The sequence below is a fragment of the Anastrepha obliqua genome, chromosome 3 (genome assembly GCF_027943255.1).
Source record: "Anastrepha obliqua isolate idAnaObli1 chromosome 3, idAnaObli1_1.0, whole genome shotgun sequence".
Lineage (NCBI taxonomy): Eukaryota > Metazoa > Arthropoda > Insecta > Diptera > Tephritidae > Anastrepha > Anastrepha obliqua.
The window spans coordinates 5,221,654-5,237,139 of record NC_072894.1 but is presented as its reverse complement, the minus strand read 5'-3'; the positions used below and the strand labels follow the sequence as shown (position 1 = coordinate 5,237,139).

At 38.1% G+C, this 15,486-nt stretch overlaps 1 protein-coding gene across 7 annotated transcripts in view; it reads left to right on the top strand.

Moving 5' to 3' along the window:
• LOC129242395 (serine/threonine-protein kinase mig-15) overlaps positions 1-15,486 on the top strand; it is a 116,651-nt gene that overhangs the window by 75,648 nt on the left and 25,517 nt on the right. For 3 of the 7 annotated variants that reach the window (XM_054879012.1, XM_054879011.1, XM_054879016.1), the window contains 8 exons: positions 3,722-4,166; positions 4,258-4,500; positions 4,583-4,980; positions 5,048-5,251; positions 5,757-5,777; positions 8,930-9,273; positions 10,864-11,011; positions 12,551-13,657. In XM_054879012.1, the coding sequence (XP_054734987.1) occupies positions 3,722-4,166; positions 4,258-4,500; positions 4,583-4,980; positions 5,048-5,251; positions 5,757-5,777; positions 8,930-9,273; positions 10,864-11,011; positions 12,551-13,657 (2,910 nt within the window). The remainder of the gene's footprint in view (positions 1-3,721; positions 4,167-4,257; positions 4,501-4,582; positions 4,981-5,047; positions 5,252-5,756; positions 5,778-8,929; positions 9,274-10,863; positions 11,012-12,550; positions 13,658-15,486) is intronic. The other 4 variants (XM_054879014.1, XM_054879015.1, XM_054879013.1 and 1 more) reach the window with 4 other exon arrangements.

Here is a 15,486-nt window from a genome sequence, read left to right as displayed (position 1 = left end):
CGAATCCACACTATATAATTCAAAAATCATTCGAAGCAAACGTCGGGGTATTTATTGCCACCAGCGAGCATGCCCAGCCACACCCGTTCACCTCTGCCGCTGCAGCGTCTACGTCGGCGTCAGCATCAGCTGCATATGGGCACATAGCAGTTCGATTATTTAGCGCTTATGCACATTTTTTGCCTTCTTTCTGTTACACATTGTTTTTGGTTGTTGTTGTTGTTGTTGTTGTTTTGTTTGCTTCTTGCTCTTTCTCAACTTTGCTTTGTTTATTTAATCACTCAGTCATTTATTCGAAGCTTGTCGACTTTTTGCTTGCGTCTCCATGACGGAACTGAAAGAATCTCCTCAATGCGATTGCACCGACTTGTACTATTACTAACTCTAATACATATGTACCTACCTATTTATGTGTGTATGCACCTTTGTCAGTGTATGGCCTGTTTTGTGCTATAAAAAAACTGGCAGGGTGTTGGCACCCCAGCCTACTTGCACTCCTTGTAAAAGTTCAAGATAATACAAAGCAGCAGTCACACTGGCATACACTCAGGCATACGCACATACATACACACACACATGCACATGTACAGAAAATGCATGTATGCGGCTATGTGTGCATAGATGCTTGCACGCAAACACGCGCTTACAGATTTAGCGTGAATAGTCTTTGAAACGAGACACTGAGACGAGATTCAATGACTCTGACTGGCAGATGATGAAAACAGTCGACAACAACAGTGTCGTTAAATAAAAGGAGATTGCTCTTAAGTGAATGGCTGACTGATAAAAACATATCAATTCATTTCCAAATAACCAACCGCCACTTACACATATACATACGCACACACGCACTACGTGTTTACATACATACGCGTATGCATGCATGCATGATTGACCTTCTAATTTATATTAAGATTAAAGAAATCGCATCAAAATTATGATTTAGATTTGGTTCTGCATTGCAAAGTTTGGAACAGATTAGTTTTTGTTGTAATATCGTTCCCGTAATGTAAAACTGATTGCCATGGGAACGTGGTGCTGACGCCCTTCCGTCTGACGCAATCTACGCCACAGATGGCTAGGTGCAAAACTCTTGTTCTAGTGAGAGCGCTGTAAGATGTGCATTTTTTAGAAAATTCGTGAGTAATGCCACGACGGAAGAAACATTGAATGGGTATTTTTTAAACAAAAATTGGGAATTTTCAATTTCCACACCACCATTGAGATTAGTATTTAGTGCGTGGTTGTCCAGTAGGCTTATATCGCCCGTATAGACCTGTATGTAATAAAAATAAGCAAAACTAGTATAAAATACATAAATAAGCAAAACATTCAAAAATTCATATATAAATGATTTTTTTCAAAATTGACATACAAAACTAATAAACTGATGAACAGAAAAGCATAAGTAAAGGGTTTTCCAATAAGCGGTGTTATTTTGATATTCAAAGAAAACTGCTATTTTTTAATATAAATGATCGAATGTTTATTTCATTATAGTGGAAAATAACATCAGGCAAATGACCACCACGACCACGCTTAGAGGACAATATCTTTTTCATGAAATTTTCCATAACCGAATTGCAAAGTGGCTGCCCTATGTCCTCGAAAGCCTTACGAATTCCATCTTTGAGGTCTTGAATCGACCCTGGGCTGTTGGCGTAGAACTTCTCTTTCACGTGGGCCCATAGAAAAAAGTCACAAGGTGTTAAATCACAAGATATCGGTGGCCAATTGTGTTCACCTCTTCGAGAGATAAAACGGTCCGGAAACTTTTCCCGTAAAAGTTCAATGGTTTCGTTGCTTGTGTGGCATGTAGCGCCGTCTTGTTGAAAATAAAGGTTGTCCAGATCAATACCATCCAATTCCGGCCATAAAAAACCGTTAATCATCTCTCGATAGCCTTTTATCAATTTAAATAACACCTGTTATTGGAAACCCCTGTATAAATAAATACATAAAATAGCGCTTTTTTTAAATATACTATTATAGCATAAAACGAGGGTACAAAACAAAAAACCAAAAAAATTTTAAACAGCGAACAGAATAAGTTAAAGCAGATTGCCTTTAATTTTTTATATTATAACTTACATAAAAATAGTTAGCAAAAGTATGTTTGAAAAATATCTCAAACTCAAATTCAATTCCCTTTGCTACGCTTTTTATAAAATATTTACCGAAGTACAAATTTACTGGCATAAACCAACACCGCCGTAGCCGAATGGGTCGGTGCGTGACTGGCATTCGTAATTCACAGAGAGAACGTAGGTTCGAATCTCGGCGAAACACCAAAATTAAGAAAAAGTTTTTTCTAATAGTGGTTGCCCCTCGGCAGGCAATGGTAAACCTCCGAGTGTATTTCTGCCATGAAAAAGCTCCTCATAAAAATATCTGCCGTTCGGAGTCGGCTTGAAACTGTAGGTCCCCCCATTTGTAGAACAACATCAAGACGCACACCACAAATAGGAGGAGGAGGAGCTCGGCCAAACACCCAAACAGCTTGGCGAATAAGTTCGTAGCGTTTTTACCGAAGACTTTTATTTAAACAAAAATCAATAATTATATAAATAAGCTAATCAATTATATATTCGCCGTTGTTTACAACCTCTTCCCACCTCTCGGCCAGTTTATTGATGCCGTTCCTCCAAAAAACGCTTGGTCTGGTGTCAAAGAAGTTGTTGAGCCAGGTCTTAAGGACATCCTTGTTATCGAAGGTAACGGCCTTCATATGGTTTGGCAGGGAGCGGAAAAGTTGGTAATCGGTCGGTGCAAGGTCCGGAGAATACGTGAATGCTAAAAGACCTCCCATTTGAGCTCTTGGAGTTCGGCTTTGACGACTTGTGCAATACGGAGTGTGGCGTTGACGTGACGGCGTATATTTTTATCATGTCCATCAGGTCTTTTCAGTCGAATAGCCTCATTCACGCGGTGTAGCTGGACAATGAAGATCTCTTTGTTGACCGTGACATTCTTTTCAAGCATTCCCCAGTGCACTATGCCCTCTCAGTCCCGCAAAATACATATCACGATCTTCTTTGGATTAAAATCCGGCTTGACTCTTGGCTTTGGGTTATCTCTTGGAGCTACCCACTCCTTTCTTTGCTTCATATTGATGTATAGGCACCATTTCTCATCTCCTGTGACGATTCGATACAAAAAGTGCTGTTTGTGACCGCGTGTTGCTCGATGGCGGGCGAGATGCTGAGAAGCAACTTGAAGGCGACTTGTTTGTTTTTTTTGCGTTGAGCTCATGAGGCACCCAGGCTCCCAATTTTATGGTAAATCCCATTGAATGAAGGTGATTAAGAATTGTTTTATGATCGCAGTTTTTCCGCCAATTCACGACTGGTTCGGCCACCGGCAAAGAAAGGCAGGTGTCAAAAGTGTTGATTTTTAACTTCTGAGTATGCCATTTCTAACGCTCCAACCAATACTTTGCAGTCTTCCCCAGACAGTAAAAAGATAAATAAAAAATACAGTTTGCAGTTTCTGTATTCCAATTCCTTAGCATAATTTTGGCAGTTTTGTACGAGGTTGAGTGTTCTCATATCGACTGCGCTTCCAGAGCAAATCAAAACGCACAGCAAGCATTTGAGGACAAACCTGAACAAATATACTTTTATTTAATATAAGTTTAGCATTTACCTAAATACATTTAAGACCTAATTTTTAACTGAACTGAATAGATTTTACATAGATTTAACGGTGTGGCTCGTTTTAGGGTCGCCATACGAAGACTGGTCAATTGGCTGCCATAAAGGTGATGGATGTCACCGAGGACGAGGAGGAGGAAATTAAATTAGAAATCAATGTGCTTAAGAAATACTCAAATCATCGTAATATTGCAACTTATTATGGAGCTTTTATAAAGAAATCTCCCCCTGGTAAAGACGATCAATTATGGCTGGTAATGGAGTATTGTGGTGCCGGGTCTGTGACCGACCTCGTCAAGTCGACAAAGGGTCAGAGCCTTAAGGAGGAATGGATTGCGTACATTTGTCGCGAAATATTGCGTGGTCTCAGCTACTTGCACTCAAACAAAGTTATACATCGTGATATCAAGGGGCAAAATGTGTTGCTCACAGATAATGCCGAAGTGAAATTAGTTGACTTTGGTGTGTCCGCACAACTGGATCGCACGATAGGTCGGCGAAACACATTCATAGGTACGCACTGCAACTTCATACATACATACATTTGCATCCGAATTGTTAGCTTCACTAAGAAATTGTAATCGATTTGCTTTTTATGTTGCAGGCACTCCATATTGGATGGCACCGGAAGTGATTGCCTGCGATGAAAATCCGGAAGCCACATACGATAACCGCTCGGACTTGTGGTCGTTGGGCATAACAGCACTGGAAATGGCTGAATCTCAGCCACCGCTGTGTGATCTGCATCCGATGCGTGCATTATTTTTGATTCCACGCAATTCTCCGCCACGTCTAAAATCGAAAAAGTGGTCAAAGAAATTCCACGGATTCATTGACACAGTTCTTGGTAAACTCTTAGTATTTATTAAACTGGCCACAGTATGAACTAAATTTCAAATTCTATTCTACCGAAATTTCGCGCTATCCAGTGAAAGACTACCACCAGCGGCCTTACACAGAGCAATTATTAAAGCACGCATTCATTAAGGATCAGCCCACAGATCGTCAGGTGCGGATACAGCTGAAGGATCACATCGATCGTTGCAAGAAGCGGAAGCAGGAGAAGGATCGTGATGACTTTCACTATTCCGGTTCAGATAATGATGACGATGAACCGCAGATTGCTGGCGAGCCAAGCTCCATCATACAGGCACCGGGCGGGGATACCTTGCGTCGCAACTTTCAACAGATTCAGGAAGGACGTATTGCTGCCGAGCAACAGCAGCAACAACAGATTGCAGCGGCTGCTGCAGCTGCACAAGCCCAAGCACAGGTGCAGGCACAAGCCCAACAGCCGCAAGCTAATCGTAACCAGAAACCGCAATCGGTATGTATCAAAAAGTGAGAACTTGAAATATAATTAAATTGCACTATGTATTTTGAACTATTTAAAGCGCGAACAAAGGCAACAAATCGAAGAACCAGGACCGCCATCACGTCCGGCCTTGCCTCAACGCGTTATTGTGGTACCCGATCCACCACTTGCAAATCCACCACATGCCAATCGCCCGTTGCCACCGACTCCGAAAAGCTCAGAACCCACTGCTCAAACGCCACAGCAACAGCAGCGCAATTCTCAAAACAATTTCAAACCATCGGTACGTATGTGTGTAGTGCATGCCACTTTGTATATGTATATGAATATGTATATGAATATGTATATGCCAGTAAAATAGTTGTTGCTGTTATGTTTACATAGATACCCAAAAGCTTATATCGAAAAGTGTGTCTTTGATGTTCGTACCAAAAACCAAAAAAAAAAAAAAAATAACAAAAAAAATTAAATGTACTGTAAATAGTGATTTCCAAAGAATGTACTAAATTATACTGTTTTTGAATTCACGTACGAATTTTTATTTTCATGTTTTCCGTTGTCCCCGTCATACATGTTTGTTTTTTGCTTTGGATACGGAACATAAAACCAATAACAAATAATTGTTTTGGTACCACATTAAATGTTTGTTGCCCGTCCTCTACATTCAACGACGCCCAAACTTATTATCTCTGCAACATTGGAAACTCATACCATACACTTCACATGAAAACTATGAACACAACGAACACGCATTTCATTACCGTCATCCATCATGAAACACCAAACAGTTGCCACCAAGGAGACCTGAGGTATGTTTCCCCATTTTCGTTTATTTCATACACAAATTTCACCAAATTAAATACGCACACACACATAAGCACACTCACTTTTTATATGCCTTTATATACCGTTAAAGTTATTTTTTTTTGTAATATTGATCATTTAACTGTAAGTGATATCGTATTTATATGTTCATCCCTATAAAATATTACCGTTGGAGGTGCCACAAAGTGTCTTAGTTTTATCGCAATAACCTCTTTATCTGTAATTCCGTTAACGCTGCATGAAAGGGCTTAACACTATTAATTTGGAATTGCTTGGTATTAGTAGATTATTAGAGTGGTTACCTCCGTCTGATTAAATGCATTTCTGTACGATTTATGTAGGATGGATGGTTGCATTCAAGCGCTCCAATTCCTTCGTAGTCGGTGGTTAATAGACCAACAGATTCTCTATGCTATCAAAAACTTGCTTACTTTCTAAAAAGCTACCAGTTTCACCAACAATAAAATTTTTTTTAAATGCAACCGCTTTTTTTTTGTAGCGCTGCTTATGGCTTTTAGTAGACGTACTTAAATTAATATGCAGAACTGCTGTATAGGTAACCATATATGCTTTTGATGCTGAAACGTAAATGCCATTTAATGATTTTAGTATAGTTTGTGAGAGCACAGAAAACCCAAAACTTAGGTCGAGCAAATTTCAACTATAAAAGTCGGGTCAATTTATATTTCCGAGGGAAGTTCAAAAGGTTTCTGAATTAGGGGGTGGTGGATGGATAAAATTTCTCACTAAGAAAAGAAACACTTCGCAGACAATTACGGAAATATTTTCCTTGATTGCTTATGGGAAAAAATGAGATGGGGAAGAGAAAGAAGCAGTTGCAATTGACTTCCTTTGCAATTGTCCAGCCTTAGCTAAAATCAGAGCAGGTTTTCTAGGTAAATATTTTTTCAATTCTCTTACGGAACTGTGTGCGCCTCATAAGAGCCACAAAATGGTTTCACGAAGAAAAATAAATGCGGTTCCCGTGTCGCACAGTGGCATCACCGTGGACCTATAAGGTCTAAATGAGTTAGTCTTACAGACCGACTACCACTATAACCTAATGTAACTTGCTTGTGGGGACTCTTGCCCAGGAGAAACAAGAATTTATAATATTGACGTAGTATATTGAAGCAGACTAGAAAGGCTATAAGTTCTCTGCCCGGCCAATTTAGGCATAGCCCAAAAAGTGAAATTGTGTTGTGAAAGATGTAATTTTGAAAAATACACTAAACGCAAAAATGATTGAGGTATTTTCTATCACCGTTTGGAACAATTTTCATGGCCATTTTCGCTTAGCAAAGTTACTGATCTTGCCAAGAATACCCACATTACTTCAGAAGTAACCGTAAGTAGGGTGCTCATGCGAGTTTTTTCAATGTTTTGGAACGCAATCCAAGTTTTGACCCCTCTTGAAGGGTGTACAGGTGCATTATCCTGTTGAAAGATCCAATTAATGGGTCTAAATGTTTCACGCATCTCGGGAAAATATGATTCCAACAGAGCGCTTTGGCTGTTTCGAACGCGCCATAACACGATATTACTCCCTATACCATAACACCATCTTCACGGTGGATGTGATGTCGAGTCAAGGTACTTGACGGCTTTCTTAAATCATGGATTATAATTGTAATTCATCCCGCCCTTCCAGATTGAACTTCTTTTCGTCACTAAATACTACCTTTTTCCATTCACCGGGAGCGTTATTTATAACAGAACTACTTAGGCTTAGACTAGGTCCCTTACAAAATCGAGACGGTGGTCCTTGCGAAATTTATTTATATTATTATTTTTATTTTTATTTTTTATGCATTCCTTAGGATTTTGCTGGTCTCCTTCGGTGTTAAAGCCAACGCAAATCTGCCTTTGTAGTTCTTACCATAGGAAGCACCTTGTTTCATGTAAAGATCCACAACATTTGGGCATCGACCAATCTTTTTAGTAATTTGGCGATTTGTAATCCCCTCTGAGGTCAAGATATCGATTGACCAAACGCCATGAATACTGAAAAACGATCCCTTCTCATAGCTTTAAAGCTCAAATAATGTAGGCCAACTGAGTTCCACTATTCAAGTGAACTAACGGTTGCTTTAATAACCATTCTATTCCATAAAAATTATTTCGTCTAATCAAATGCGCCGGACTGTATGAAATACGCAGTGTCTCACAATCTATTTTAATAATAAAAAAATACACCTGATACGTCTGATTTTAACCCTCCGTTGGACATCTTTTTTAAAACCTTCGATAGAAAATTAAATTTTAGTAAGCTACCTGGAAGCTCAAGCCGTTAGCTAAAATAGAAATATGTTAAATTCACGTCCAAAGTCGAAAAAGCCAGTCTAGCCAGACCCGGGCGTCCCCGGAGGGTTAAGACCTATCGAGAGCTGTGCCGCGTTATGTAGGGACAACAAAGTGGTCAAAAATGTTTGTTCTAAGAGTCAGCGCTCAGAACATAATGAAAATGTATTTCTATATTACCTTCAAAATATTTTCGTAAAACCTGCTGCCAAAATACGTTGACCTGCACTTAGGAAAAAATCCATTTACAAACCAAGAATTAAAGGAGAAACTCAGTAGAAACTTCATCATCTCTGTATGCGCCAATCTATCAATTTAAGTTTTTATCTTACCGCGATATTGAAGACGATTTCGTAGGACTCCTTACAGTTTCAAATGACATTTCATTACTACAATTGGCATGCATACCGTTATTTCTAGCCATACCTCAATAAGAAAATTTGAATAATCGGAATAATGCCATAGCTTTATCCAGCTTTGCCTTTATTATTTTTTTAACTGCTTGCTTGTAACTGCATCCCCAGATATGCTGAGAATAGTAAAGTATTTCTAATAACCACTCTAATTCTACTTTTACTATTTTTCACAATTTTTTCACCAAAAATGAAATCTATCAATTGAATTGGTAAATTGACGTATCATCACCGTTAAAAATCAAAAACCAAAAAAATCTACATCACCCGTACACGTGAACAATCGTAATCGTACCGAAACATCCTCCAAAAATTTATTACCACATCACCAAACCACCACCTCTTTAAAATCAAAATATCTGCACCACCATATACCCAAATCCACCATACAAATAAAAAAAAAACCAAAAAACAAAAACTAGGATTTGGACATGATAGCAGCACAACTTAATGAATTGGGCGTCTCTCAACAGCCGCAGCCGCAGTCGCAACCGCAGACCACTTTCGGACAGCCACAATCACAATTGCAGCAGCAGGCCCAACCGGAGGCGCCACCACGTAATAATCGCCAATCGGTGCCACCTTCTTCATCGCAGATGAAATCGGCTCCAGCCGTACCACCGATATCGAACAATCATCATCATGCGCAGCCAATAAATCCATTAGATCCGCTGGATAGCAGCGACACAGATAGTGAGCCCGATGAGCCCAACGAACGTGGACGCAATGATGGCACCTTGTTAGCTAGTGATCCACCGAAGCCACTGTAAGTAGAAAATAAGAAAATAAAAGCTGAATGCGAGGGTAACAATTGTACGTTCTGATGGCTGGATAAAATGTATAAGTATGGGGTGATTTTTTAAGAGCTTGAGAACTTAAAATGATAATACAAAACAGAAATATTATTGGAATGATTTTTTTTTTTTATCATAATCTGGTAGATAACTGCTTCTAGAAGAGGAAGATAATGTCATGGCATTTATTTTTTGAATACATGTATATAAATCATTTTCTATGGTTTCGCGAGGGAGCAAAAGCGCACTCAATATGACCTCCGTCATATGTCCGCCGCGGCTCAGAGTTACATGGGCCATGCGGTCAGCCCAATTTGTGACTATTTTTCCAATAAATCTGGCCGTATGGCGTCAATGGAGGCTTGAATATTACAATAAATCTATTGTTAAGCAAGTTGCGCCGTTTTGTTGGAACAAAATGTCGTCGATCTTTAGCGGATAAGTTTTTGGAAACAAAAATTCAATTCAAATTGGCTCAATAGTGCTCCTTCCATCCTGGGCGATGCTACGACTACTAACATGGCGGCCCACTTCGATTATTTCTGTGATTTTATAGACATTTTCGACAATTTCTTTATCATCAAAAATGCCTGAACGGAATCGACGACACGAAAATTGCACGTGATTAGATGTTACAGTATTGGCACCATAAACACCATTCACCATTTCAGCGGCCTGACTTGCATTTTCGACTTTATCAAAGAAAAACTGTAAAATGTACCGAATTCTCTCTTTGTTGACATCCATTGTTAACACCCTGTAACTCACAACTGTATGGAACAAACAAAACGCCGCAAAATAATTTTTTGAGTGTGAAATGTCACCTTGACAAAGAGCATAAATTTTAAATTGTTTGATCGAAACTTCACGGCAGTTATCTACCGATAAAATAATGCATTTCTTTTCCCCCCAAAGAGTATTGTGTTTTTTTTTATTTCCAAAGTAAATTTCCACAATTTGGTAGCATAGATCTGGCGTTATTAAACGATTCATGATGACTTGCCAAACTTTACTGTACATAAATGTCAACACAGTTTGCCATGCTCAGCTGTCAAACCATACTTATCGATATCGATAGCTCTTATGCCGCAAAAAAAACACCCGATATATGCATTATTTGTTGAATGAGCGTTTCGTCATTTCATTGCTTAAAGTTTTATGAACACACATATCATTATTATCATTAAAATTATTCAAATTTGTCTGTTCACAAAGCTAATTTGTAGCCAAATATAAAATTATATTTTCTCGATAAAAAGTTATTAGACCTGAAATTGAATATCATTTCTATTGCTGTTTGAATTTGTAAAGATTTAGTTTTTAATCCACATATTCATGTATTTAATATCACGCAAACCGTTACGTTGCAAACTAATAAACATTTTGTTATATTTTCTTCTATTTCTTCTTCGTCATTCTTAAACTCATTTTTTTTTTTTTTTTTTTTAATTTAATGCGCCTTTTTTTTTTGACAATCATCGCGTATTATTTACCCCCGTTTCGCTCCCTGCTCTTTTGTTTTTGTGTATTTTTTTATGGTACAGTCCTGAATTTTCATATAGGCCTGGGCTTGGACCCGTTTCCGAGGACACAACGACCACTCCCATCAGCCATGGCAGCAGCAGCGGCGGCGGACCACCAAATCGTCCATTGCCTCCCACACCGGACGACGATGATCAGGCTGGCGATCGCACATTAATCATGAAGAGGGTAAGTGAGAAACTAAACACAAGTGCCTCTAAAATTTTATTTTACTTTTTTCATATCGTATGGTTAGTTTATAAATAAGTTTAAAAGAAAAATTGAAGAAAATTGGTGATTTTTTGAATTGAAAATTTGATGAAAATTGAGTAAAGGAACAACAAAGTATGATTAAAAATCGCTTAGCTGGGTTAGGTTAATTAAAGTTTAGTTAAGGACTAAGCCGCAGCGAGTTCCAAGCTGAATTTTGAACTAAAACCGTTTTACGACTATTGTAATTATTATTGTAAATTATCTAAATATTTCATGGTAAATCGCTTAGGGTTGATGGTGTGTAAACTGTGATAGTAAATATTTACAATATTATTTATATTGATTATTAATAACAACGTTGACGAAGACCTAATACAATATTGATTGACTATTCGTACTTATTAATTTTGCATTTCACAACAAAAAACAAAACCAAAAAAAAAACAGAAAAACAGAAAAAGCAATAAACAAGTGGTTGTGGTTCTTACTGTAAAATTGTAAGATAAATTCAAATTTTTTCAAGTAACTGACCCAACGCGTGCGTCGCATCCTAAACGTACCGTAGACGTTTCACACCTTCTTTACAAATGCGTAAATATATATTTTCTGTTTAACAAGTTCTCTTATTATAGTTTGTAATTAGTTGTAATAGTTTTATAATTTTAACGCCTTAATCATATACATATATACTTACTTTAAACTATAAGTTAATTTTCAAATGCAAGTAACCTGTTGCTGCTTTTACGTGCGCAATGGGAAAGCTATGCAGTGTCTGCCTAATTTACAATTACTTATACATTTATTCTATGAACTGTGCAAATATTTTTCGTGAATTTTTCTTTGGAACAAAACAAAAATCTTTTTATTTTTCTATTTAACTTTGCATTTTTACACTTTACTACATCTTATCTGATAATTTATTGCATTATTATTTATATATCTTCGTACGAAAATCGGTTCGAAAATCAGAAACAAATCAAATCAGAAATTACAGCAAATTTCCGTCATCTAATGTTTTATTATTTTTTTTGATAACTGAAAAATATGTGTTAGAACTGCCAAAAACACGCTGGTGCATATTTTGTGTGTTAAAAGCGCACTGTCTTAATCCAAATGCATATTCTATGCACGCATATATACCTATATATATATCCGATATACATAAATGCTCGTACAAACAAATGCACACACCTCTGTAAATCTGTAAATACTCGGTATGTATCATTTGCGTGCATACAAGCAAACACAATCTCATCATTCCATTGCAAATAACAGTCGAATGCTCGAAAACAGCAACATTTTCATTTTTAAAATGAGCGCAAAAAAGCGCAATAGGAAATTCAGAAAGAAGCGAAAATTCATGAAAAAGTTTGCAATACTTAACCAAACCGTCACACACTCCCGATTTCCGTTTTCCGAATTCCGAATTCCCCACTATCTATCGCTATATTTCATCAGTCTTTCTTAAGTCGTTGAGAATGAGATTTTATGTGCCACAACTAAAATTTCACACAGAAACTCGAAAACCAAAACAAAATCCAAAAGTCTGCCTCCACAACCTGTGCCAATCGTCCATCCCGAGATGAAGTTGTACTCATGCGCGAATGGGACATCGAGAAATTCTTTCCGCACCGCGAAGGCGGCAGTAATGGCAACGCTAACAGTAATGCCGCTGCAATCTCCAATTCGAGCACACTGAAGGTTGAACAAAAGCTGCAACGCAGCAGTGTTTCCGAGATGTCGCGTCGCAATTCCCATCATAATTCGCCAACGACGCGACAACAATTACAGCAACAACAACAGCCACCACCCGTGCCACAAGGCTTCCAGCCTCTAAAAGGACCCAAAGAAACGCCACAAAAAACACAACAGCAACTTCCGGTTCGGCCAAGCCACACCGCTGGCGGTAACGCTAGCAGCAACAGCAGCAGCAGCAGTAGCAGTGCGAGCACCACCAGTGCAGGTGCACAAAAGTCGAGCGGCTCCAACCGCATCAGCAGCAGTTGTACTAACGCGGTCAGTGTCAGCAGCTCCGCCGGTGCACAAAAAGCACAGCCCCAGCAGCAAGTGCACAAACGCCAGGAGTCCGATTCGAAGCTGCCTAATTTCATGCGCAGCTTTAGGCGTGAAAACTCGGACTTCTTCCCACAAATGAAGCGCTACTCTGCCGTGCTGAGCAGCAATAGCAGCAATCTAAGCTCGCCACAATTAGTGCAAGCGCAGCGGGCAAGCGTCATGCTACCTCGCAGCAGCATGTACAACAACAAGGGCGATATAGCTGCCACCGACAATAAGCCAAAGGAAATGAAAACATGTAGTGCGACCACTACTTCCACAGCCACTACAGCGACTAGTGCTTCCAATGCTGCTAAGCAGCAAACGCCATCAGAGCAGCAACAAACGACGACGCCAAAGCCAATCAGCACTCCAAGTGCTAGCAAAGCGAGCACGCCCGCAATAACGGCGCAGCCACAAACCAAAACAAGCTGGACAAATAATTTGACTCCGGGTAAATTAGATTTCCTACGGCCTAGACGCGAAAAGACTGAATCGGTAATTGTGTTGCAAAACTCCGCAGCTAGACAGCAGTCATTCCTGGCGCAACAACTACTACAGCAGCAGGTAAACACACACACACACACACATAACATAGTCAATCACACATTTTGAACTATTGCTCAAAATTGTTAAAGAGTATGAGAATTGAATAGAGTAAAATAAAAGCAGTCCTTCATCTGTCTATTGTCCACTTGTTGTCCAGTTTTGAAAGTAACCATTTTGAATGCTCAACGGTTGAGAAATCGAAAGTGCTGATCAAGCTGAAATCTATTTTTCTCATTTAACCATGAAACCATATTCCACCATCGTGCAACTACTTTGATTGCGTCGCAAATTGACACGCATTTCTATATGAATTGAAAAACACAAACTAAAGCATTTTCTCTCTAAGCTCTCCCGCTCCGTCTATTCTCACTATTTTTCTCGCTGTGTATTTTTAATCTTCTCGGCTCTCTGCTAATAAACAAACATTTTGTCAATTTGCTTTTACGAGTATTCATATTTGCTTTCACATTTTAGTAAGTTTTTAATTAATCATTATTTATGTTTTAAATGCTTTTTTGGATGTGGTTTGAAGTACATTTTTGTGTTCATTTATTTGCTTTATTAAATGCTTGAATCGAAGGGACTGTGGGACTTGTATTGCTAACAATCACGTGCCGTTTTTAACTAGAACTTGACTGCATTTTTCTGGTACTGTTTGGTTTGGATGAAATTTCTTGTAGTTAAAAAACGATAAATTGTCGATCACTTGCGATTAAAAGGAAAGTTTGCGCACATGAAACTCTATTCCAACTCAGTTCATATAGCAAATCGCAACGTGTAAAAATTTGTTGAACTTTGGTTGAAGTCATTGATATAAATAGGCCAATTAAAGGCCTAATGCTTATTTAAAAATAAAAAAAAATTGGAAATTGCGTACGCTCAGCGAAATTAACCAGCTTAACTACTGACTTGAACTAATTGTAAATATGTATGTAAATAACCGCTAACAACAAGGTAACCAAAATCATTTCATACTCGCATTGCTTCGAAAGTAAATAACGCTGCCCTAGCGCCTACTACCGCCACATTAATTCCAATAATAATTATAAGTATTTAATAAGCAAATGCATTCAAAAGTAATTAACACTTTTGCTTTGGATTGAAAATTCATTAAAATATATATAAATCAAAAATCACCAATTGAAAGAAAATAGACGCGAATTGCACGCTTATATGTATGTGTGTATGTATGTATGTATGTTTTTATATATAATATTTAATCATAGTCATAAAAATATGTTGTACTTTATGTGAATGTTAATTTTGTATAAAGAGTTTTTCTAATATGTAACTGTATGTATATAAAACCAAGCAAAGTTTTTTTTTTCTTTAGATTCACACTTTTTGCAAGTGTTTATGTATGTACAAAGCTATTAAGAGTTACCTGACTTGTCGTAAAACATACTTTCTTTAGTAAAACAAAACCAAAATAAAAACTCTTCCTTGCGCCAATATTCCTTTTTCAACTTAACTTATTTAGATACGCATGTCGTTTTTCCTCTTACTAAAACTAATTTCTGCTGTTTGCTTGCCCAGCCTATGCTATTTGCTATTAATCCTTGTTTTGCATTAGATAAATAAAAAAAAATAGCTTTAAAAACTACGGCATAAAGAGCCTCCACCATTTGTGCTAGTTTTTGAACAGTAATAACTATATCGTCCACGAATTCAAGAGGCTGTCCATTTAATGCAAAACATCCTCTGTGTTCATCAACCCTTTAACTGATTATGGATTATGACGAGCGAGCGCAATCGTATGATGAAGCACAGTTTTCGCTTATAGTCGAGCACATTCGTCATAAAAAAAATGCATCCGGGTAAGACTCCGTCAGAAAATATGAGATTTG